The sequence below is a fragment of the Pezoporus flaviventris genome, unplaced genomic scaffold (genome assembly GCF_033815535.1).
Source record: "Pezoporus flaviventris isolate CSIRO_AGI_PZ_B2104156 unplaced genomic scaffold, CSIRO_AGI_Pfla_v1 ptg000064l, whole genome shotgun sequence".
NCBI lineage: Eukaryota > Metazoa > Chordata > Aves > Psittaciformes > Psittacidae > Pezoporus > Pezoporus flaviventris.
Genome location: NW_026892612.1, coordinates 683,039 through 708,591, shown reverse-complemented (window position 1 = coordinate 708,591; position 25,553 = coordinate 683,039). Strand labels below are relative to the sequence as shown.

At 40.9% G+C, this 25,553-nt stretch overlaps 1 protein-coding gene across 10 annotated transcripts in view; it reads left to right on the top strand.

The window, feature by feature from the left end:
• The window catches only part of TRPM3 (transient receptor potential cation channel subfamily M member 3), a 410,566-nt gene extending 404,842 nt beyond the window's left edge, over positions 1 to 5,724 (top strand). For all 10 annotated transcript variants that reach the window (XM_061470789.1, XM_061470784.1, XM_061470783.1 and 7 more), the window contains one exon: positions 3,467 to 5,724. In XM_061470789.1, coding sequence (XP_061326773.1) covers positions 3,467 to 4,916 — 1,450 coding nt within the window. In that variant the 3' untranslated portion in view covers positions 4,917 to 5,724. The remainder of the gene's footprint in view (positions 1 to 3,466) is intronic.
• The last annotated feature ends 19,829 nt before the right edge of the window (positions 5,725 to 25,553 follow it).

The window sequence follows — 25,553 nt, the reverse complement described above, 5'->3', positions numbered from 1 at the left end:
ACAATGATTCAGCTGGCTACGTTTGTATTAAGAATTATTTCACTTGCGTACATCTCTCAAAGAAAAAAAAAAAAAAAGAAAAAGATAAAGAAAAAGATAAAAAATAAAAAGAAAAAGGAAATGTTCAGTTAGCTTGTTACTTTCACAGAATGACAGAATGTTATAAATATTCCAGTTCTTGGGTAGCTTTAGGTGGGTAAATGTTTCTTTTTGGCCATAATCTGAGCATTCTCAAGTAAAATCCAGGAGGTTTCTGAAATTGTTCCATAGGACTGGACAACCCTAAAATCGTGATGTTGCATCTCTTCATCGCCTTGGAACAGTTGTTACAGAATATGAATGTGTGATGAGGCATTCAATTATTAGCTGATATTTCAAAATTATAATTGTTTTCAATAAAATAGCAGCTCAGATAACTAATAGCATGTGGGAAAATTCAACTGCTTTCCATATATAAACTATGGAATTATATGCTGTGCTTGCAGTAACATTAGTCAGTTGTGTTGAAGAAGTTGGTAGAACAAGAGTTAGACTAGTGACTAAATGATAGCCAGATCATAGAACAGTTAGGGTTGGAAAGGATCTTAAGATCATCAAGTTCCAACCCCTTGCCATGATGAGTAGAATGAGATTCTTTGAAACTGCTAGTTTATTTCTTACCTGATCATTCTGTTGAAGTCTGATGACAGCAATACAGTTACTTCTTTGCACAGGATTTGCTGTGCTTGTGCTTTCAAAACTCATGATCTTCAACAGAGCCTGTATTTCACAGGAATGTGAGACTTGCTATAGGGAGTGGTGTCACACTTCTCCCGCTTCTTTCTTGCACAGGCAGGTTGCTGTTGCTCATTACCATGAGGCAGTCAGACCTTAGTGTTTCACCAGCTGAATATCTGTGCATTAATTAACAAGGCATAAATGCTACCCGATACTCATTCATTGCTAAAATCTGGTTTCCTTCTGGGCAAGAAAGAGTGTTTATGGTGTTGCCAGTTCCAGGTCAGTTGTGCTTGTGGAAATTCAACTAGCACTAGTAGAAGATGATACTTACCTCATCAGAAACCTTGACTATGATTGACAGGGTGCCGATTAATATTTGAGTATGAATTGCACCAACAGGCAGAGAATAAGAGACTTGTGAACACAAAAGTGTAGAAATCCTGCCGTTTGGTACCTGTTATTTCTCTGTTCATTTTTCAGTGTCTACAGGAATGGAAAAACCAGAATTGTAACCTTAAAAATCACACAAAGATAACTATATAAATGTGTTGCTTTTTATACTATTTTGGCAGATAATGGTGGTCCCTGGCCTGCCATAGGAGCTGCAATCAGAGAAAATAATTGCAAGAAGAAATTTCATATGTGCTAAAGACATTTTCACTGCGTAAAATTAGGGGACACCAAGCCTTTAGTAGAGATGTTTTAGAAACCAGAAAATTGAAATGGTTGAAAGCCATCAGTATGAATTAGTACAAAATTTACCTTAAAGTCAAAAATAATTTTAAAATGAGACAGACCAATAGTGCAGATCAAGTATACTAAAGTTTAAATTAGGATCACACATTAAATTATTACCTATTAATACTTTAATCTTTTTCTTTATATGTTAGAATAGGTAGCTAAAAAATAACTTTAAAAGCCATCATGTCAATCTCTAACCTATTAAAACAGACTACAGAAAGCACAATCACACTAATGGAGAAATCTTACCCTGTGTACCTTATCTAGGCTGTGTATGGTTGGATCAGAACTTCCTCCCCGCAGTTTTTATGCATACTTTACTTGATATTACCCACATTCAATATAATAGCTTATACTTTTTATTTTATATATATATATGTATTTACGAGCTCATATATATATAAAGATGAGCTAAAGATTAATCAGAGAACAAAGAAATTATCTCCTTAGCTCCACATAGCACTAGCTATGTTTTACCCTGGGGCAAACACCATTAAAAAAAAAAAAATGGGATGTTACCTACCTTCTATGGCACATTGACCACTTTCATTATATTATTTAGTTCTGCAAGTAGCTGTGGTGATCCTGCCTGTGGCACAACTTGGGATGTCATGTGGTGTCTGCTCTAAGTGTTACTCATTCATAACAACCTAATTAGAAGTTTTGGCAGCAAAGAGGCAGCAAATCATAGTAATGTTTCTGTAATAACACAGTCCCTGGGATAGAATCATAGAATCAAATAGCAGCACAGATAACTAATAACATGAGAAAAATTCAACTGCTTTCCATATATAATCTATGGAATTATATCCTGTGCTTGCAATAACATTAATCTGTTGTGTTGGAGAGGTTGGTAGAACAAGAGTTAGACTGATGCCTAAATGATAGTAAGATCATAGAATCATAGAAGACTAGGGTTAGAAAGGACCTTAAGATCATCTAGTTCCAACCCCCCTGCCATGGGCAGGGACACCTCACACTAAACCATGACACCCAAGGCTCTGTCCAACCTGGCCTTGAACACCGCCAGGGGTGGAGCATTCACAACCTCCCTCGGCAACCCATTCCAGTGCCTCACCGTCCTTACAGTAAAGAACTTCTTCCTTATATCCAATCAAAACTTCCCCTGTTTAAGGTTTAACCCATTACCCCTTGTCCTGTCACTACAGTCCCTCATGGACAGTCCCTCCCCAGCATCCTTATAGGCCCCCTTCAGCTACTGGAAGGCTGCTATGAGGTCTCCACGCAGCCTTCTCTTCTCCAGGCTGAACAGCCCCAGCTTTCTCAGCCTATCTTCATACGGGAGGTGCTCCAGTCCCTGATCATCCTTGTGGCCCTCCTCTGGACTTGTTCCAACAGTTCCATGTCCTTTTTATGTTGAGGACACCAGAACTGCACACAATACTGCAAGTGAGGTCCCACGAGAGCAGAGTATAGGAGCAGGATCACCTCCTTCGACCTGCTGGTCACGTTCCTTTTGATGTAGCCCAGGATACGGTTGGCTTTCTGGGCTGCGAGCGCACTCTGGAGCCAGCTCATGTTCTGTTTCTTGCTGACCAAGGCCTCTGCAGGACTGCTGAGAATCTCTTCTCTGCCCAACCTGTAGCTGTGCCTGGGATTGCTCCGACCCAGGTGTAGGACCTTGCACTTGGCATGGTTAAATTCATGATCTTGGCATCAGCCCACCTCTCAAGCACGCCAAGGTCCCTCTGGATGGCATCCCTTGCCTCCAGTGTATCAACCGAACCACACAGCTTGGTGTCATCAGCACACCCAAATTTCCCTTTACATTACACAGCAGAGACCCTTGGTTTAACCCACAATTTTCTGAGCAAGCAATATTTATTTGCTTAACCATTTTTAGCAGGGTTTTGAAGCAGCTAAGGTAGTGTAGACTGGCTTTGAATTTTAAGACCTGTTTCTTCATGTCTGTTTTGGTGTCCTATTACCTGAACTTCACTGCTTTGTAGAAATTAACATGTTTAATTCTTCTCTTTTTTTTAAGGGTAGAGAACATGGCCATGCGACTGGAAGAAGTAAATGAGCGAGAGCACTGCATGAAGGCGTCTCTGCAGACTGTTGACATCAGGCTTGCTCAGCTGGAAGATATGATGGGACGAATGGTGATTGCCCTAGAAAAACTGACTGGCATAGAAAGAGGTGAGACAACCAAGATACGATCCAGGACCTCATCCGACTGTACTGATGCAGCCTACATTGTGAGGCAGAGTAGCTTCAATAGTCAGGAAGGAAATACTTACAAGCTTCAAGAAAGCATAGATCCCACTGGAGAGGAATCCATGTCCCCAACATCTCCTACGATCACACCCCGCATGCGAAGCCACTCTTTCTATGCAACAAACATGAAGGACAAGTGTGGGCTGGAAAAGTTTGAAAGCATTTTTAAGGAAAGGTCTCCAAGCCTGCATCGAGCTATCAGTTCCCACTCGATAGCAAAAGAAGGAAAGACTCCCTTAGCCCCTACCAGCACTTTGTCAATTGCCCCAGACTCCAGAAGGCCTTCTTCTTGTATTGACATCTATGTTTCTGCCATGGATGAGATTCATTCTGACACAGAGCCTCTCGACAGCTCCATAAATATTCTTGGTACTGGAGATGCAGCTTTGCAGGCTCACATAGCCTCCTCCATTTTGGCTAACAGTGCGTACATTAGCAGTACACCTGGCGAAAAAATCTCTGGCAGGAGTCTTGATTGTGAGGAAACCTCTGGAATAGAAACAAGAGCATTTTCTTCAGACTATTCACAAATCACAGATTGTCAAATCCCCTGGGATTCAGACCCTCCATTGTATCATGCTTTAGAGCGATCTAAAAGCAGTCGTTATCTGGCTACAACTCCATTTATTCTAGAAGAAACACCAATTGTGAAATCTCACAGTTTTATGTTCTCTCCATCTCGGAGCTACTTCAGCAGCCTTGGTGTCCCAGTCAAGACCGCAGAGTACACAAGTATTACAGACTGTATTGACACAAGGTGTGTGAGTGCTCCCCAGGCCATCGCAGAGAGGGCCAGTTTCCCTGGAAGTCTTGGAGGTAAAGTGGAGGACTTGGGATGTTGCCACCCAGAGAGAGAAGCTGAACTAAGCCACCCAAGTTCTGATCATGAGGATATTGAGGCCAAAGACAAAAAGGGGATCCCCTTATCTCCTCAAGATGGCAATTCTTCAAGAGCTCTGCCCAACAGCATCCCAATTCCTAAAATAGAGCGGGCCAACAGCTACTCTGCAGAGGAGTCCAACATGTTATATGCACAGCACACACGAAAGAGCTACTCTATCAGCGACAAACTTGACAGACAGCGAAATGCAACAGGCCTGCGAAACCCTTTCCAGAGGAGTAAGTCCTCAAGGCCAGAGAGCAGGGGGGACAACCTGTCCATGAGGAGACTGTCAAGAATGGGAGCTTTCCGCAGCTTTGAAAGCAAGCACAGCTAGGCCTAGACAAAGCTCACCAGCAGTCCAAGGGTCGCCTGCTCTCCAGTCCATCTTTCTTAGCAGAACTTAAAAAATCTCTCTTGTCACTCTTTGCCAGCTCCAGTTGGCATTAGGCACTGGTCAAGAGAGTACGTTGTTGGTCTCAGCATTGCCCACTGAGTTACTGCATCTTGCCCCAGTTGACATTTGCACTTAAGGAAGAAGGGAGGGATTAAAGCTGTACAGAGTTTTCAGTAAACAGCAGTTATAACTAGCCCCTTTATGAAGTCGCAAGAAATAAATTAATAGGTTCAGAAATCTGCCTTTTATTAGAAAGCATCCTAAGGTCTTTGATCATCATTAAAGTTTGCAGGATACAGGAATTAACTGGCAAAATACATGTACAAGTTAGATGTTCTAAACTTCAATCACAACTTCTTTTTCATCTGTTTCACTGTTGTGATGGCTGATGAAAAGCATTTATTTCTGCAGTAAATGGCAGCAAACAAACCTAAAGTCTCCCAAATCCCTTGCATTCCACACTTCTGGAGATGAAGAAAAATGAACAAGATAACAACCATAACGTTCACTTGTCTCTTTTTGTATCAACTTCTAGTGCCACAAAAAGTTTGTATTTTCAAGAGCAGAAAGGGAAATGAAATGTCTTTTGTACTGCAACTTAAATGGAGGAAAGATTTATGTTAAAATATCAGGTGATAACCTGTATAAAACAGGCATTCTAGATTCTAGTGCAGCTGAGGAAGCTCAGGATGAATGTAATTAAGTGGAATAGTATATATTTATTTTTTTAACCACATTTGTCACCAGTATGTTGACATATTTGACATCAGTATGTTGACATCACAAACGATGTGACAGAACAGTAAGAACAGGGTGATCAGAGCACAGCACTGTAATATTGTCAGGTTCTCACTGCTCCATTTCATTAGGTATACGAACTGGGGAGATTTGTCCACCAGGCTGCTACCAGACTCTTCTTGCTGTTCTGTTTGAGCTGCCAATTTTTCTCATCATTCACTTACATTATTCCTAAAAATATACACCTTTTTTCTTTTTTTTTTTCATGATAACATGGCCATAATTGAACATTTCAAAGTATACAAGATGTATCAGTCTCAGTCCAGATTAATGCAATTAGACTGAAGTTGCTTAAGGGAGAATGTTCTTGGCAGAGAACTGGATAGCACTAAAAAGTGTATATGCTTTTAAGGTAAGTTAAAGGACCAAAGTGAAACTGTACGTGTCTGTAAACAGCAAAAGCCATCCGTTGAGAGTAGGATTCCACCATTCAGCAGCATACTACACAGTGTGCATTTCAGTAGGCTAAAGTCTTTCTAGGTATGGCTTTTGATTGAAGACAGTCGTAATTCCATTGACCCCATACATGTTCCAAGGGTCCGTAATGTCAACCAGAATTTCAAATTTCTCATGAGAAGATACCACAGTGGTCACAGGTGGAAGGGTATGCAGAAGACAGGGAAAGGGTGGAAAAGTATGAACTGCAACTGGAATCAAAATTTCACATCCTTTGTAACATCACAACTTATAAGCTTGTAAAGAGCTGAAGCTAATGCTATTAAAAATTAAAGCATCTCTACACAGACCAACATGTGTGTAGAACTAACTTCTATTTGTTATTAAAAATGAACATGTGATTGGAGTACATACTTCGCATTATTTAAATGGAAATTATCTTCTAAATCTCTAACACAGCTTTGAAAATGCAGACTGATATTTTCTAACTGGGAGCTCACCCTTGGAGACTTCGAGCACCATATGAGAGCTAAGTCTGAAAGGCAACAAACCCAAACATGAAAATAATTATCAGCCTCAAGAAAAGAGGCAAAAAAGCTGAAAATATTTAATTACTGAGTCACTACATTGGAAAGTTAAGGAAATAAAGAAATGCAGCATGGGGACTTTAAGCACAATGTGTTTCATACTTCCTGTACCACCATGTTCCTTGCTTTCTTCTATTTGATCAGGCTTTCAATGAGCTAAACTCCACCAAGACACCGTGTTTATGCAATTGCCTTGCCATCCATGTGCAGCATTGCAGTCACATGGCAACACCGAGAAAGGTCAGAAACCTTTCTGTGCATTATGAAGCATGCTTGTCACAGGCTGATTGTTGAATAGCGAAATGCCTTAGGGCAAAGGAACTTGTATTTAACAATCTGCTTCAAATGTGCCAACTTTTGATAGCAGCCTTCTTCTAAGGCTTCTCCAAATATGTCTATCCTTGGTGAGTAGAGGGGGATATTCTCACTTCATTTTCTTTGTTACTTTTACGAATGTCTGCTGAAACTGTTCATGGACTCTTCCACCGTCACCATAATACTGGCTGACTCTAGAGAAACTTTAGATTCACTAGAAATTCCTCAGCAATGCATAGTGAATTAGTTCAAGGTTTAGGGCTGTCCTCTGTGATAGATTTCATTGCTTAGTTTGTCAGGGTAAAGGAATTTGCCAAACCCAGAAGCTGTTCAGGATACAGCACTTTATTGATCTGGAGCACACATTCCAGGTAAAATGAAACAGGACACTTTATTTACCTCTTAAAATTTGCCATTATCTATAAAATGTAAAATCAGATGTTAAAAGTGTGATTGCAAGATGTCGGCACACTATACTGCTCCTGAATGTTTCCCATTTGTTCTACAATGTGGTGTCTATAGAATATATTATGATGGATGTTAGATTATTTTATCTTCACCTGGTTTTTACAAATTGCATTAAACTGGTCCTTTTTGAATCTGTTGGTTAAACACCCTTTCCTTGCAACGGGACCAGATTTCCCACTCCCAACATTACGACCATTTAGTGAAAGTAGAAGTCTTACCATCCATCATCATGTAGCTATAGCATGTACCATATGACATATTCTGTATCAAAGGATAACTTATGAAATATATATATAAACACACATATATACATAACTCCCATATATAAACCAGTATAGTTGTGACATGTGGTACTATTAGTGAACGTTACAGGACAGTTTTTATATCACATTATGAGGTCTTGTTTATAGATCTGTAACATTCAATTAAAATAGCACATGTTGCATCACGCATTAAGTTCCACTATCCAATTATTAGCTTACATATGGAATATGCATTTCTGGTCACAGTGCGTGTTTGGTTTGTTTCACACATTTCTCTGTATAGCTCCACTTAAATGTCTGTGTGAGCTGATGTATAAACCTCTAATGAGCCAATGTGGGCTCTGACAGGTGAGTTGTGATAGTGTGAAAGATGAACTGGCATGTTATGCAAAAGATTATAAATGAACTTTAATAATATTTTGAATCTCAAATGAACTTAGCTCTTTGTTTACATATGTTGGTCAACTGAGGAAGCGTTGTACAATATTTTATAAATATTTTCCTATAGTAATCTGTTCTGTTGTTTCCAGTTTAAGTGATGCTATTCTGCAGTTGGGGTATACACTTGTCCTAGGTATTGGATTATAGCACATTATTCTTTCACAATAACAGTGTGATATGACTGAAGTAGTTTCTCTTCCTTACAGTCCAGTCTTCTTTTGTGTCAATGAAAATGCATGCATTGTTCCATGAGTTTCTTTGGACTACTATGAGATTTAACATTTTGCTATTGCCTGCCTGTAAAGATGAATCCAGTTAGGAGTGAATTCAAGCTTTTGGATGTTTACATTATTTCCATTATGTTTGATCTTTAGCAAAGTAAGTGATTTTTTTTTATTCTTTTTAAATTACAATTGTATTTTATGAAATTGAAATACTCAACACAAAATGCGAACCTACAGCAGTGCTCAGACATTTGGCTCTCTTTTTTTGGAAGAGATAAGGTGCTACATTATTGTTCTTAGCACAAGTGCCAGTTAACAAATGGCAGTGAGGGGATAATTTGAAAATATAATTAAAAACCAAAACGTCCATTCATCCACATAAGGAAATCCCTCTGGGTTCCAGATGTAGATTGCTTCTTTTTTTTTCGTTTTCCATTTATAAATTTTTGGTAAAAAAAACAAACAAACAAACCTGATTTGTACCTTTTGTGGAATGGATAGCCTTTTGTCAGGGGATAAATATCTTAGGTGTATTTTTTGTATGAGAAGAAAATGATTCATTTCTTAGGAACTGCCAGTGCATGGAAAATGCAAATACACAAATACCTGCTCAAAAGAAGTGCTGGTAGCAGCACACAGCCTTAGTCCAATGACTGCAGTTGGAGCAACCAAGCATCTGTCCTGAGAGGAAAAGTTGTCAAAAGTATTAGCTTAGACGAGACAGTGAAACAAAATTTGCTGTAAATGCATGGTACAAATTTTCAAAACAAGCATAAATGTTTTGTTATGTTGCTCAGGTTAGATACTTAAGAGGATCTGATGATCACCAGAAGGGAGGATGTGAGCTGGTCATTCCTGGATTTCCCTAGGAATACTCAAGTAGTTGTGATGTCTCTCACCTGCTTAAAAAATTACAGTATATTTGCATTTTTGCACAAATATGCACAACTGTTTCAACAAAGGCCACATTTTCAGTTCTGTTAAAAGATACCAAGTATAGATTTCCTTCTTCAAAAGAAGTGGGAAGCTTCCTAGCATGAATTTTCTCTCATCCACCTCAAATAACAGCACGATTCAAACTGGATAGAAATAAAAGTGTTGGGGGTGTCTGCTTACGTAACAAAACCATTCATTCCTCTAGATGTTATTCACTGGCCTTGCCACACATTGTCATAAAAGCATGAAACCATAATGTTGAATGTGAAGGGATGGAGTTTCTGCACCCCTGTAAGTTATCCTGCTTTATAGGCAATCACAGGTTGAACACTAAAGATCACACAGGCTTCTCTTCTGAGATCAGCTACAGTTATGGTCTTAGTGATGCTGGTGCAAATCTGCAGAAAATCCACTGCAGATTTCAATGGAGTACTCTAAATTTTGTCAGAGGATGGGTTTATTCTGTGTTTCTAACTGTATATTACTTTGAGTCATGACACAGATTATCCTAAGTCATCATCAAGTGGGATGTCTAATAACTGAGCCATTGAGCCCGACTGGTTGTGAAACAGTCTCTGATCTTTTAATGTTTGCTGTATGCTTTCAGATCTCTTGTAGAGCCACACAGTACTTATTTTAAAAAGCTATTAGGAAAATATGTTTGATTATGAAATTGCTGCTGTTTCTGCTGCAGGGAAGTGATAACTCTTGTTTATTTTAGTATTTGGTAGGAAGGAAAAGGGACAGAAGTGGGAATTGGCTGTGAAATGAAATTTAAGCCTGCAGAAGAGTAAATTGTGTTAAAGTTGTATCTTTTTTCCACCACTGCAGTTGTTGTACATGAGGAGAGTCTATATGCTGCTGCTGCTGTCTGGAACAGTGTTTGCAATATACTATACTAATATCTATTTAATCATTTATTATTTGGGCTATCATTTGTAAGTGTATAACAATCATTTATAAAGGGAGAAAAATTATTAAAATGTCATTTTAAACAAATTCCTACTAATATGAAGCTTTTCAAGTATGATTTGTCTAAATGTATATCACTAGGGAAAATGGTCATTTCCAAAGGTCTACTGGATTCACAATGCACTTTTAGACTGTGTTTAGATACGTAATTAAAAGCAGAAGTTGGCAATTACTGCAGCAGAACTTCCTGAAATTTCTGTAACAATTGTTTTGCAATAAAAAAAAAGAGATGTAGTTCAAAACATCTGCTTTTACCGGCGCATTTATTTATGGTCACTTGCTTTCAAAGCAACAAAGAAACAATGCAATGGCAGCTGCTTTTCTCTAAGATGTCCAGCTGCTCTAGTTCTACCTTTAGTTCAGCTTTAAAGAAAACCAAAAGGTTTGCACTCTGCTTACAGACAGAATGTTGTAGTTTCCACCTCTAAGAGTAGGTGTCATTCAGGTATTCCTTATTCCAGCCAATAATAGATCCCAGTTTGAGCCAAGACAGATACCTCTTAGTGTGTTCATTTAAAAGGAGGGAATAGTTTCTTTTATTTGTAGCTGCCATTTCAGCAAGGGGGAAAACATAAGCATTGACTGCAGATCCTTTCTAAATTGCTTCCACAAAGCATGCTCCTTTGTATGGCAGTCTCCCCAGATGGGTGGCATTGCTGGTTCTTGTAGCTAAAGAAGTTCATTAAAAATAGAGGGCAACAAGTAATATGCTAGTACCTATAATCTCCTCTGAATTGGTATCTCATGTTCCTCAAGAAAGAAGTCGTCTTCTCTCTCTTCATGCAGCTACAACCAGCTCTGATACTTCCTCACAAAAATGCTGAAACAAAAGGCACTGACACAAAAATAAGTCATGGTCACGATCTGCAGCCTCCACAAATCAGCCTTCACAGTGATAATGTCTTTTAGCTAAGTGTAAAAGAAACACAGGAAACAACTAGCCAATTGAATAAATTGTTCAGATACTCAGAACAGTTCTGCACAGATCCATCACACTTCAGGAGGGGAATGGTTCAGAAAGGAACTCTACTTCAGATTTCTGAGAAGGAAATGCTGAATTCGTCAATCAGAATGTATCTACTCTGTTTTCTGGGACTGCTCTTTAGTGAAGACTGTGGCATATTCAAAGCTTTAAGAAAAAGAAAAAAAAAAACCAAAAAAAAACGAATTTGTGCCAGACAGTTGTCATTATGTTTCTTTTCAGGTAACACTGTATTTCTGGTCTCCCTGGGATTTTTCAGGTAACACCACCTAAATTCAGCCAAGTGCTGGAAGCAAGCAGTATATCACTAGCTTTGATTTTAACTCCCATGAGCTGCAATTTTGCAGCTTTTAAGGGCAGTAGTTTAGTCTCTTTTAATCTGATAATTGCATAATGGCAAAGAGCTCCATTTAATGTTGACCACGGCAGTCATTATTCTCATGACTGAATACAGCAAGAACTTAACAGTTATGTCAACCCTCACTATATTTGCATATCAAGCCTGAATTTCATCCTATTTATATTTCTGGAAAAACAAAGACCTTATAAAAGTCCACAATTTCATTATGTTGAAATTTTCAACTGACTGCAGGCATAAATATTGTATATTTGGGTTACCTTTTGGGAGGCAATAATGACATGCATTATCTGAGAGAAGGGTACTGCTGTGTGTTTATATGAAATAACAATAGTAGCCCATGAACAGTTGCAGACATCCCACTGCAGATGATGCCGGCTACTGTTATAGAGAATTATGGGTGAGAAAAGAACAGCTATGAGAGAAACTGTCTTGGTTAGCCTGGATTTCAAAACAAGAAATTTGACAACTGTACAGATGGTTGGAGAGACTGATATGCTCCTACCACCTTCTAAAACTGAAACTTTTTGCTACACCTTCCTCACTTAAACATGTAGCCAAATGTTAAATAGTCACATGTACACCACTGAATCAGCCTGTGGAGGTGATAGAATTATCCATACGAGATATTCCAGTGGTTTTTGTTTTCAGTGTGCAAGATGAGAATTTTCTTAACAAGCTTGGAAAAAATAACATATCAAGGTTCTAAGGACATTACTGAAAATTTTAGCACATAATCTTTTTTTCCCCTGTTTTTGAAAGATGACAAAAAATTCAACTACCAGTGTAGCATTTCACTATTCACTAATGAAAATCTTGAAACTAAAATTGTGTCTTTAGGGGGAAAAAAAAAAAAACAACTTCTGAAAATACCAGTAAAAAACTAGCAAATCTGATTGAAAAATTACTTTCTTAAAAAAGCTTTAGAAACATTAGTCGCAAACCTGAGTTCTAACCGACAGCTACTGAACCACAGTAACTGCATTGTAATTCAGGAAGGAGAGGGACCAGGCAAGAGGTGTGCAAATGGGGAATGGGGAACAGACGACTTAAAGGAAAATACGAACAAGCAATGAACTCTGAAATTCACATCACAAACTATACAGCTAGATCCCACTTTTTTCCAGAGTAGATGTTTGGAGAACTATACCATAGCTCTGCAATTAGTAATAGGATTAGTTTATGAAGAACCCATTTCTACCATGCTATTTGGCTAATAATGTAGTATGTCCTTCAGAAAACCGTAACTTACACAAGCAACTTACAGCGACAACAGTTTATTATGGAATAAATAGTCCCCATCTCAACAAAGCTGTTAAATGGTTTTTGATGAATATCTAACAGGACATTCTTGCTCTTTGCTCAGGCCTTATCTGAGGGATAGTGAATAGCTGCCCTGCTGCAAGAACGATCCAAAGATTCAGAAAATTTGGCCTGATCTCCAGTTCTGCAGATCACTTTCTCCCTGAAGCATTTGGCATTTTAGCCAGAGCAGATTGACTTCATCTCCACTCCAGTTTAGCTATGTCAGAGAGGAGCAGCAACCACCATGGGAAGTACACAGGAATTCAGGGACATTCCCTTTCCTCACTGGAAAGCTAGGGCTTACATTACCACTGCAGTCCTTTAAACATTTATCTGGAACTTTTGTATACTTACTTGGTTTCTCAACAAGTCTAGAAAACAAACCATATCTGCCCTAGTCCAAACAAAGTCTCTTATAACATGTCTGGGTATGTTCAGGCCGTAACGCACTGTGGACACTTACAGGGTAACAAGTTCTCATTAGCAGTATCTGATGCTACCTACTGACCACTGATGATGATAAAAAAATTCAACCGTCTCCATTTTGTTTAGGTGATGGAGGTAATGGTGCCTTGCAGCAGCTCTGTGGTTTCCTAGTGTTTTCCTTAGGTACGTTGAAGTGCCTTTACACTACCGATGTGTAACAGATACTTCCATTTGCCCGCACCAGCATCAGGGATGGGTGCAAGCCATCCCCTTGGGGGATGGACAAGGCCACTTGGTCTATTAACTTCAGCACTGAGTTTGCAGGAGAAAGTGGCACAGCCTATAGATGGAGGAAAAAAGGACATGGACAGTTTATCACCTGTTTACTCAAGACAGGCTTAACAGCAAGGCTGAGAGACAGGATTATCTGTATCCCTATTCTCTGGTGTTCATTCCTTCATGAGAAGTGTGTGGAACTATGTCAAATAGGTGTGCTGTAACATACAAATCTACCCTAGATAAGTCCAAACAATACATTGTAGTTCAAGATACAGATCAAGGGTGGGGTTGCAAAAAAAAAAAAAAAGAAATTGAGTGCTTTAGGCTTACAAATCCCATAGTAAAATAACATGTAAATAAATAAAATCAAGTGCAGATCCTTATATACTTAAGCAACATATATGAGAGATTTTAGTGGCATGTCGAAGTGTTTATCTCAGGTAATCACTGAAACACAAAGCTGATTCCTGAATCTTCCCTCTGCAAGGCAGAGGCTGGTCTCTTCAAAGCCATATTTTCTTCCCCTTGTCTTCAAGGAAGTGTACACATTTGTGTCCTGCAGATAAGGCAAAGCAGATAAGCAGCTAATTTATGGATCCAAACAAGGCTTAATATGGGGCAGACACTGAAGACAGAACTTCCTGAGAACAGGAAGTTAGGCATGAATTTTGTAAGTTCAGAAGAAGTTGTACAAAATAATTATACATTAAAAATATATTCATCAAGAAAGGAAGCCTACTAATGTGAATTGCTGTTCTGTTGAAACTTAGAATTGGATTTTCTCTTTTAAAGAAGCATTTACAAAAGTGTGCACTACAATACAATGCAAAATAATGCAGATTATACATTACTTGTTAAAACTGTTCTGATAATGCTTTCATCTTGCCTCTACTGAAAGGGAGGCATTTAATAACTGCTCCTTTCTGTTCTGGTGAAATTAACCCTACAATCAAAATGATACATTTTAACATGACTTAACAGAAGTTACAATCTAAGATAATTAAGGGAAACCACTCATTCATTGCACTGGATGTTAATATCACAGAATCATAGAATTGTAGAATCATAGAATGGTTTGGTTTGGAGGGGACTTTAAAGATCATCTAGTTCCAACCCTCCTGACATGGGTAGAGACGACTTCCAGTAGACCAGATTGATCAAAGACCCATTCAGCCTGGCCTTGAACACTTCCAGCAATGGGGCAGCCGCAGCTTCTCTGGGCAACTTGTTTCAGTGTCTAACCGTCATATCTACTCTAAATCTACTCTCTTTCAACTTAAAGCCATTCCCTCTTGTCCTAGCACTATAAGCCCTTGTAAAAAGTCCCTCTCCAGCTTTCACATAGGCTCCCTTTCAGTACTGAAAGGCTGCTGTAAGGCCTCCCTGTGAAACACAGACTGAAACTAGCAATGCACCTGACCCAGGTAAGGTTGGGCTTATGTCGTACCATGGAAGTTCTGCTACCAACACACCTATGTTTATGGGACTCCTCTTCTTACATCCTGAACTGATCACTGTGCCTTATAATGTGACATTGAGGGTGGACCTGGCTGACCTGTCAGGTTAGTACAAAGCAATCAGAACCTCTCTACCATACTGAATAGATCCTAGAATCCCAGTTACATTTTTGGTAGCGTAACACATTAAGTACTGCTGTCTGTAAATTTAGGTAACTTCCTGATTCAAAAGGATGGTGTTGGTGAGCTTTTCCTGTACCTAAAGTTATTTATGCTGAAAGCCAGAGACGTTCATAAGCTGAATGGAGGCATACCGGAAAACACGCATTCTGCACGGTAAGGAAACGCAGCATTTCAAACCTTTCTCCTTTGTCATCTGCCCTCCCACAGAGCCCTTCCAGGGGAGTAATGCTCAGGCTGAATTTGGAGTCGAGTGACAAGCCGCTCTTACCTCCAGCCCAAGTTGCTGGCACGCTGCGCCCCACGCACGCCCCACGCACGCCCTGCGCATATCGGACCCTTTGCTGCCTCTCCCTTGCAGGTCGCTACACCGGTCTTATAACATGATGTCATTCTTACCAAAGCGGCCGCTGGATGTCACTGTTTCCATCTCCGAGAGAAAGCCCTGTGGACACGTATCTCTAGCTCGAAATACGGGAACTGGCTTCCTTAGGGACAAAAAAAAAAAAAAAAAAAAAAAGCTTCCGACCGTGCCCAAGGACGTCTGTTTGAAGCATCCCTTAGTGAAAGAACAGGTGATACAGGAGCACCAGGGGACAAGCAGGCCCCCTACTATAACAGAAGTGACAGAACTGAGCCTATATGAAAAGGTTTTTTCCATCAAGAGACTTCTGACATCTGTTGAGACAGGAAGCCACAGAAAGTATTGTACTGACTGTGCAGTGCAACTGGCGTCTACCTTGCACTGTGGAGCACTATGGCACACTGTCCTTGGGGGTTGTTATTTAGAAAACATCCTTGAAGAGCGACTGGGTGATATGGTAATTGTGACCTTCATTTTCTGAATTTTGGGCATCATTTCCTTGTGTTCCATAAGGCTGAGCACTCAGGATGGATGGAAGTTAGGGGTAGCTGCTCACTGAGCAATTCAGAAGGACTACAAGGATGTCATGAGGGTATGTAAGGAGAAAACAGAAGGGCCAAAGCCCAACTAGAACTCAACATGACTATTGCCGTAAAAGACAATTAAAACATAGCTATAAATGCATTAGCAGCAAAAGAAGGGCTAAGAAGAATCTCCATCCTTTATTGGATCCAGAGGGAAACACAGTGGCAAAGGATGAAGAAAAGGCTGAGGTACTTCATGCCTTCTTCGCCTCAGTCTTTGATAGTAAGACCAGTTGTTCCCTTAACACCTAGCCCCCAGAGCTGGAAGACAGGGATGTAGAGCAGAATGAAGCCCCCATAATCCAGTCCAGGTTAGCAGCCTGCTACACCACTTAGACACACACAGGTCCATGGGGCATGGGGTTTATGATTCTACATGCAACCCTGTATAATGTAAAAAAAATCCCAAGAAAGCATATCCCCTAATCCAGACCTAAATCTCCCAACAGGGCATTTCTCTGCCTGTCTTTCTGCTCCCATATACAAGACACAGGAGAAAGTGTGTTTATACTATGTCCACCCTTCAGGACCAAGAACCTTTATTTTTACAATACTCATCCAGGACATGGGAAAATTAGGTACAATCTCTCCTCTTAAGTAAAATTTGTCTAAAACAAATCCCTCTCTCCACCTCCCTAGAGAGCAGCTAATCACTTTTGCATCTGAGTATCCTTGGGCAAATTACTCCTAGCCAGGAAACTGTTTAAAACTGTTCGTTGAGCCAGAGGGGTCCAAAGCCCAGAGCAAAGCTACAGTAAGACATTTCCCTGGTGCAATCTGAAGAGTCTTAGACAGAGCAGAGATTGTAAAATGCAGGAAATCTCTCAAGTTTCAGAGTGCCTTTTACATGCTATATAGGAAGAGAGGACACCAATGGCACATGCTCTGGGTTGGCCTATTTTAAGCCTCTTGGGCTTGGAAACCAAAAGAAAAAGGCAGAGGGGGGAAATCCTGCTTAATGATTCCTTAACAGACTTTATGTATTAGCCAAGCTCATGACTGTTTGGGAAAATCCTGCATAGAAGGTGCTGGGTATGACTGCCCCAAGAAACTTGAGGAAAACCCAGTTTTTGAGGAAACTTCAGTTATGAATTTAATGCACCTAATGCATCAGGCAACAGCTAGGCAAATTTATCAATCTACTTTTTGTACATAGGTACATAGCCCATGATATTGCAACCATTTTGAAGATCTCCTTCAGTACTGTATCTGCCAACAGAAGCATTTCACAGGAGAAAGGACTAAAAACAGTGAAGACTTCAACCAGTCTGTTAATCTGGAGGGGTATTCCGGTATACTTTTTATTCTGTTGGGCTTTAAGCACAGTCAGTAACTCAGAACCATGCAGCCACTTGTTCCCTCACCCCTTTCTTCCCCCCACACTCCAGCTGGGATGGGGAGGAGAATAGAAAGAATGTAAATCCCACGGGTTGAGGTAAGAACAGCCCAGTAAATAAAGTATTATATAAAACTACTCCTGCAACTACTACTAAGAATAATAATCATAGAATCATAGAAACATAGAATCATAGAATCGTTAGGGTTAGAAAGGACCTTAAGATCATCAAGTTCCAACCCCCCTGCCATGGGCAGGGACACCTCACACTAAACCATCTCACCCAAGGCTCTGTCCAACCTGGTCTTGAGCACCGCCAGGGATGGAGCATTCACAACCTCCCTCAGCAACCCATTCCAGTGCCTCACCACCCTTACAGTAAAGAACTTCTTCCCTGTATCCAATCTAAACTTCCCCTGTTTAAGGTTTAACCCATTACCCCTTGTCCTGTCACTACAGTCCCTAATGAACAGTCCCTCTCCAGCATCCTCATAGGCCCCCTTCAGCTACTGGAAGGCTGCTATGAGGTCTCCACGCAGCCTTCTCTTCTCCAGGCTGAACAGCCCCGACTTCCTCAGCCTGTCTTCATATGGGAGGTGCTCCAGTCCCCTGATCATCCTCGTGGCCCTCCTCTGGACTTGTTCCAACAGTTCCATGTCCTTTTTATGTTGAGGACACCAGAACTGCACACAATACTCCAGGTGAGGTCTCACAAGAGCAGAGTAGAGGGGCAGGATCACCCCCACTGACCTGCTGGTCACGCTCCTTTTGATGCAGCCCAGGATATGGTTGGCTTTCTGGGCTGCAAGCACACACTGAAACTGGCTCATGTTCAGTTTCTCATTGACCAACACCCCCAAGTCCTTCTGCACATGGCTGCTCTGAATCTCTTCTCTGCCCAACCTGTAGCTGTGCCTGGGATTGCTTTGACCCAGGGGTAGGACCTGTACTTGTCATGGTTAAACTTCCTAAGGTTGGCATCAGCCCACCTCACAAGCGTGTCAAGGTCCCTCTGGATGGCATTCCTTCCCTCCAGCGTATCAACCGAACCACACAGCTTGGTGTCATCGGCAAACTTGCTGAGGGCGCACTCAATCCCACTGTCCATGTCAGTGACAAAGATGTTGAACAAGACCAGTCCCAACACCAGTCCCTCAGGGTCACCGCTCATTACTGGTCTCCAGCCAGACATTGAGCCATTGACAACAACTCTGTGTGCGGCCATCCAGCCAGTTCTTTATCCACCAAGTGGTCCATCCATCAAATTGATGTCTCTCCAATTTAGAGACAAGGATGTCGTGTGGGACAGTGTCGAACACTTTGCACAAGTCCAGGCAGATGACATCAACTGCTCTACCCCTGTCCATCAGTTCTGTAGCCCCACCATAGAAGGCCACCAAATTGGTGAGGCAGGATTTCCCCTTAGTGAAGCCATGCTGGCTGTCACCAAGCACCTTGTTGTTTTTCATGTGCCTTAGCATGCCTTCCAGGAGAATCTGCTCCAAGATTTTCCCAGGCACAGAGGTGAGACTGACTGGTCTGTAATTCCCTGGGTCATCCATTTTCCCCTTCTTGAAAATGGGGGTTATATTTCCCTTTTTCCAGTCATCGGGAACTTCACCTGACTGCCATGATTTTTCAAATATGATGGACAGTGGCTTAGCAACTTCATTTGCCAGCTCCTTCAGGACCCGCAGATGGATTTCATCAGGTCCCATGGACTTGTGCACAGCATCTGCCTTCCAAGACTTGAGTGGTGTGGTCAGAGCCTTTACCAGTGAAGACTGATGCAAAGAAGTCACTCAGAACCTCAGCCTTCTCCAAATCCAGGGTAGCCAGTTCTCCCGATAGCTTCCAGAGGGGGCCTACATTGTCCCTAGTCTGTCTTTTATTTGCAATGTACCTATAGAATCCCTTCCTGTTATCTTTCACATCCCTAGCCAAGTTTAATTCTAACTGGGCCTTAGCTTTCCTAACCTGGACCCTAGCGTCCCAGACAATATCCCTGTATTCTCCCCAGGACGCCTGTCCTTGTTTCCACATTTTATAAGCCTCTTCTATCCTTCAAATTTTCCTCAGCAGCTCCTTACCCATCCAAGGAGGTCTCCTGGCACTCCTGCTGCACTTCCTTCTAGTTGAGATGCAACACTCCTGAGCTTGTAGCAGGTGATCCTAGAATACCAACCAACAGTCTTGGGCCTCCCTGCCCTCTGGGGCTATATCCCATGGAACCTTACTAAGCAGGTTCCTGAAGAGGCCAAAATCTGCTCTCTTGAAGTCCAGGGCAGTGAGCTTGCTGCACGCTCTTCTCACTGTTCTGGGGATCTCAAATTCGAGCATCTCATGATCACTGCATCCAAGGCTGCCCTGGAGGATCACATTTCCAACCAGCCCTTCCCTGTTGGTGAGCACAAGGTCAAGCATGGCACCTCTCCTTGTCGGCTCCTCTATTACTTGCAGAAGGAAGTTGTCTTCCACACAATCGAGGAACCTCCTGGATTGCTTGTGCTGGGCCGTACTGTCCCTCCAACAGATGTCAGGGTGTTGAAGGCCCCCATGAGGAAAAGGGCCTGCAAGCGTGAGGCTGCTCTTATCTGTCTGTAGAGTGCTTCATCCACAGAGTCCTCTTGATCAGGTGGTCTGTAACAGATCCCCACAGTAATGTCCCCCATAGCTGTTCTCCCTTTAACCCTGACCCACAAACTCTCTGTTGACTGATCACCTGCCCCCAGACAGAGTTCCATACTCTCCAGCCTATCATTGACATAAATAGCAACTGCCCCTCCACGTCTGCCTGACCTGTCTTTTCTAAAGAACCTACAGCCTTCCAGTCATAGGAGCCATCCCACCATGTTTCTGCAATGCCTATTATATCATACCCCATGGACGTGCACACATCTCTAATTCCTCTTGTTTGTTCCCCACACTACAGGCATTTATACAGAGGCATCTGAGCCGAGCTCTGAACAAAGCCAGCTCATTGGCTGGAGCAGCTGGAATATTTCTACATTGCCCAAACCATTTATTATAGGTGCTGGCAACTGACTGGGAATGCTGGGATGGAATGATGCCCCCCTCCTCCAACACATCTAGTTTAAAGCTATCATCTTGACCAGCCTGGCAAGCCTCCTACCAAATAATAATGATAAGGGAAATAACAATAAAAAACAAAAAAAACAAAAAACCTCAAGTGATCCACAATACAATTGCTCACCACCCACTGACTGATTGATAACCCAGCCTGACCCGAGCAATGATCTGCCTTTCCAAGTGACTCCCCCCAGTTTATTCTGGGCATAACATGCTGTAGTATGGAATATCCCTTTGGCTAGTTTGGGTCAGGTGTCCTGTTTCTGCTCCCTTCCAGCTTCTTGTGCCCCTCCTCACCAGCAGAGCATGAGACTGAAATGTCCTTGACCACGGTAAGCGCTACTTAGCAACAACTAAAACATCACTGTGTCATCAGCATTGTTCTCAGACTAAAGCTGAAACACAGCACTGCACCAGCTACTAGGAAGGAGAAAAATAACTGTTACAGCTGAACCTAGGACATATTCATATCTATTTAATTCAGTGCAAAAACCAAGCCACAGGAAAACTTGACTACTGCATCCACCCAAAAAGCTGAGCTACAGCAAGACTCTCAGTTCTGTTTCTCTTAGGGCTCTGACCAGCATAGGACAACTTGTCATACATATGCTTCTGCATCCATAAAAAAAGAGATTATCCAGGATTGCAAAGAAATTCTGGCAATCTCTGACTGCCAGTCTATCGTTCTGAAAGCTTTACAGTCAGGTGTAAGTCCAGCTCACTTCATTTTACAGCAGGGAGTTGGGTAGCCTAAAAGCTGTTCCTCTGCTTTGTACTTTGAGGTTTCATCAAATATAATTTAATCAAAACAGGCAACTAACTGTCAAAGCTTTTCTACTCAATACTCTTTATGTTTTGTGTCTTTCTCCTTCTGCAATCAAAATACTGAAAAATAGTACTAAATGAACATTCAGAAACATTAAGCAAGCAAAACTTATGGTGCTTGTGAACCAGTTCATATTCCCACTGTGTTGAGTAAAACAGCCACAACTGAATGGAAATGGAAGCAAAACATGCATATCCGGGCCAGGAATCACTTGGCACTATGGATATGCAAAGAAAAAATAAATCTTGCTGAAAGCAGCCACCTGACAGGAACACAGAGATCAAAATCAGTATTTTACTACCTAAATAAAACAAAGCTTTCAGAAATAATCTCATCATAAACAATTGTCTTCTCATAACAAAAGCAATATCAGTGTTCATGCATTCTGAACAAATTAGCGAAAGTGCAAATGGAAAGAGAAAGAGGTAACTTGAAGACCAAAGTTTCACCTTGGTTAGGCCCAAACTGGTCAACTGCCTGATCCACTGAAGTATCTAATTTACTCAAGATAGGCACTTAAATATCTAGCATCAAAACTCAGCACAATAAATGAAATCAACCTGACCAGCACTTCATAGTGTGATCAGTGATATTGGCTCTCTGTTCCAAATAAAGGAGCATCTAAAATCAAATTAGTAAGAGATGCCTCAGATTTTTCTTAACAGGATTTATCAACCTTACTTTTCTTACGGCTTTCTACAAAAAAAATCATTTCAGCCCACTTCTCGTCTATGCTGGTGGTACACAAATCATGTGGGCTGCAATGATTCATGGAATTTACATAGTAGCTGCGTGTAAAGTTTTATCTCCTTTCAGTAAGGCAGCTTAACACCCCTGGACTTTCGTGTAAAAGCTATTGTTAGAGTATCAGGACAAAACATGGTCCCATCTGCCAGTACTATGGTCCCAGTAATTTGGGCTGAAATAAAAGGATTTATAATTATCTTTTATTCCAGTTATAGTAGCACATTGCAGGCATATATTTCTATTACTGCCATTGTTATTGATAGCCACATTCCCAAATCTAACATCAGTGTAATGGATGGGAACCTAGATGAGAGGTGATTCCCATTCATGATTGAAACACATAACAAGGTATGATTTTTGTCAAAATATATTCAGTAGAGTATGCACGTTTATATTCATTGTGACTGTAAGAAAGAGGCAGGAAAACATAGGTGTGCAGCTGTTCTATGACCTTTAATAAACTGTGAATGTTATACAGCTAGTGTATGGTTGTTTTGCTGCGTACCATGTCTGTCAGCAGAACAATTTGGTGTAGTCGGCAGGATATGAAACAAAATGGCATTTTTTTAAGGTATAGAAAACTGTTGCTAAGGCAGATGTAGAGCTGGATATTCCTGGCTGGGAATAATTACCTTATCGTCCTTGGGCTGCTGAGTGGCCATGTCATGGTTTACGTGTGAATTGGGACTCCTGTTTTATGAAGGCAGAACCCCTTGATGTAGTGAAATGTTTATAAAAGGTTCAAGTGAATGCTCTAGGGAGATGAGGGTGGATTCTGCTGGCTGCATATCGAAAGCAGCATCAGCAGAGGAAGCGAGTATGTAAGAATAAGATTGATTTGGAGAAGAAAGTATGCAGGGAAAAACAGTTATGGTGTATGGTGCAGTGCCCAAATAACTATTAATGGATAAATTGGACACATCAAACAGGAGCACTGTAGTGGCTGTTTGGGTAGCCCAATATAAATTTCAAAAGTGAAGGGGTCAAGTAAACAGGAAAAAAGTGAATGCAGTGATCATAGAGGCAGGAATAAATAGTGACCCTGAGAAATGGGACTGGAATGTGGGATTCAACAACTTAGGTAGTAGTTCAGATGGGTGAAGTGTTCGCTGCCATAATTTAGGGGCTTCAGAAATTAGATTGGATTCAGAGATAGTAAAAAATTTGTAATGTTAAGCTTCGACTCACTTGTTCAGGACACTTTCCAAGGCACCAATAGGAAAACTAACTTATTAAGGCTGTAACAAAAACATAACCCATGGAAGCGGAATGGCCCGCTGCAGATCAACCCTGGTATACTTTACGGGATTGTATTCAGTGTGTTAAGGAGGAGGAAGGAATGCAGACTGCTGTTTTTATTGGAGATGCAGACACTGCTGCAGACTGCACTATCAGCTCCAATTCAGAATAGGATCATTAAGATGGTACCACACGCAAATGAAAGTGTTTTGATGACTTTATTGATAAATGAAACCGGAAAACCCATAAGAAAAGTCATAGCAAAGATCCACCAGTTAGGAGACTTGGGGGAATAGGGGCCCAAACAAAACATGAGAGGTGATAAGAGGAGGGATGAGGTGATAAAGAATCAACACTCTCTAAAGGAAGTGTTTGCTGCCTTGCTGGAAAATGGCTTGAGATAAGATTGAGGGGATCCCCACCAAGGAAATGTGGAGACTTTATGAGCAGAGTGGGTTGTATATATCTGTGAAAAGGGTAAACAGCTCAAGTTCAAACAAAGGTGACATGACAGATAAAGCAATTTGACCTTCTGCTCCCACTTTGAACCTCCATGGGATGGTACACTTGCAATGGAGAGTCCCCATTGGTGAGTCAACTCTTCAGGGGGACAAAAAGGGATGAGATCAGGATCAGTATGCAGAACTTTATTCATGGCCAGATGTTAAGATGTTAAAATAATTGAAAACAATTAAAAAAGGAATGAAATGAAGGCCAAACTCCAGCACAAGGATGAACAAGGAAAGACTATCATCCTTATGTGGAGCTTCGAATTTATTGGAAAAATAGATCTTGGCAAACAGTTAAGGCCCTCACTGGAGTGAAGCCTCTTTAATTTATGGTAATACTTTAAAAAAATTAAAGGGAAAAAGGTTTTGATTACAGGATTAGGTGGCAAACAAATTGAAGCAGTACAGACAAAAACTGAGATGAATATTGGCACTCTGCCGAAACAAACTTATTCAGTGATGATTGTTCCTATCCCTGAATACATAATTGGAATTGAGATGAGCAACCCAGCCCAGTACAATTAAAACATTGGAAGTGGTTATTTTATATTGTGCTATTCCCTTGCAAATTCAGATCAACAATGGTTCACACCTTAAAATCCAGAAAGTACAACAATTTGCTGATACAACCTACAATGGATATTTCATATACTGTATTCTTCACAAGTCACCAGATTGACAGATGAATGGCTTGCTTAAGGAACAGTTAAAGAAATTGTCAGGAAGCAAATTAAACATGTGGAGAGATAATTTCTCTACAGATATTGAACAACAGACCCATTGGGGAAATGGAAACCCCTTTAATAAGAATGACTACCCCTAGTTTGCAAATAAAAGCATTTACAGTAGCAGAGACACTCATACTGGGAAATAAAGGAGGAAGCTTTAGCACCTTATGAAGCACCCCTGAATGCTGCAGGATTAGATGTATGCTTTACAAATGCATGTATTGAATACCCAAAGTATCTGTGTCACTGATAGTGGTATTGGAGTATATATTCCATCAGGTTACTTTGATTTGATATCCCCAGCAACCAGTTCACCAGTCAAAGGTATTTAAATACTTGGGGGCATCACTGATTCAGATGATCAATGGGAGATTAAGGCAATTTCACTGAATAGTGAAGATCCAGGTATCTTAATCCAGCCATGAGACCATGTTGCTAAAACGTTGATATTTTCCTGCAAGTAAGCAGGGAGGAAGACCCAGAGTTTTAGAGACTCAAATGAGTAAGAAGGAAGCCCCATAGGTAACCACAGCTTGAGGTAACTGTGGATTTGTAACCACTGACCAATTGAAAGCTGAGCCAGCTAAAGTCATTGCCACTGGAAAGACAATACTGTATTAGTGATTAAATCCAGATGAGAAAAATGGGAATATGTCCCTGTGAATAAATGCTATTTAAGAGAATAATGTTATTATGTTTTATTTTTGTGTTTTACAGAAATTACAGATCCTAGCCATCCTCATATGTCTTACGGTTCCTTTGGGCGA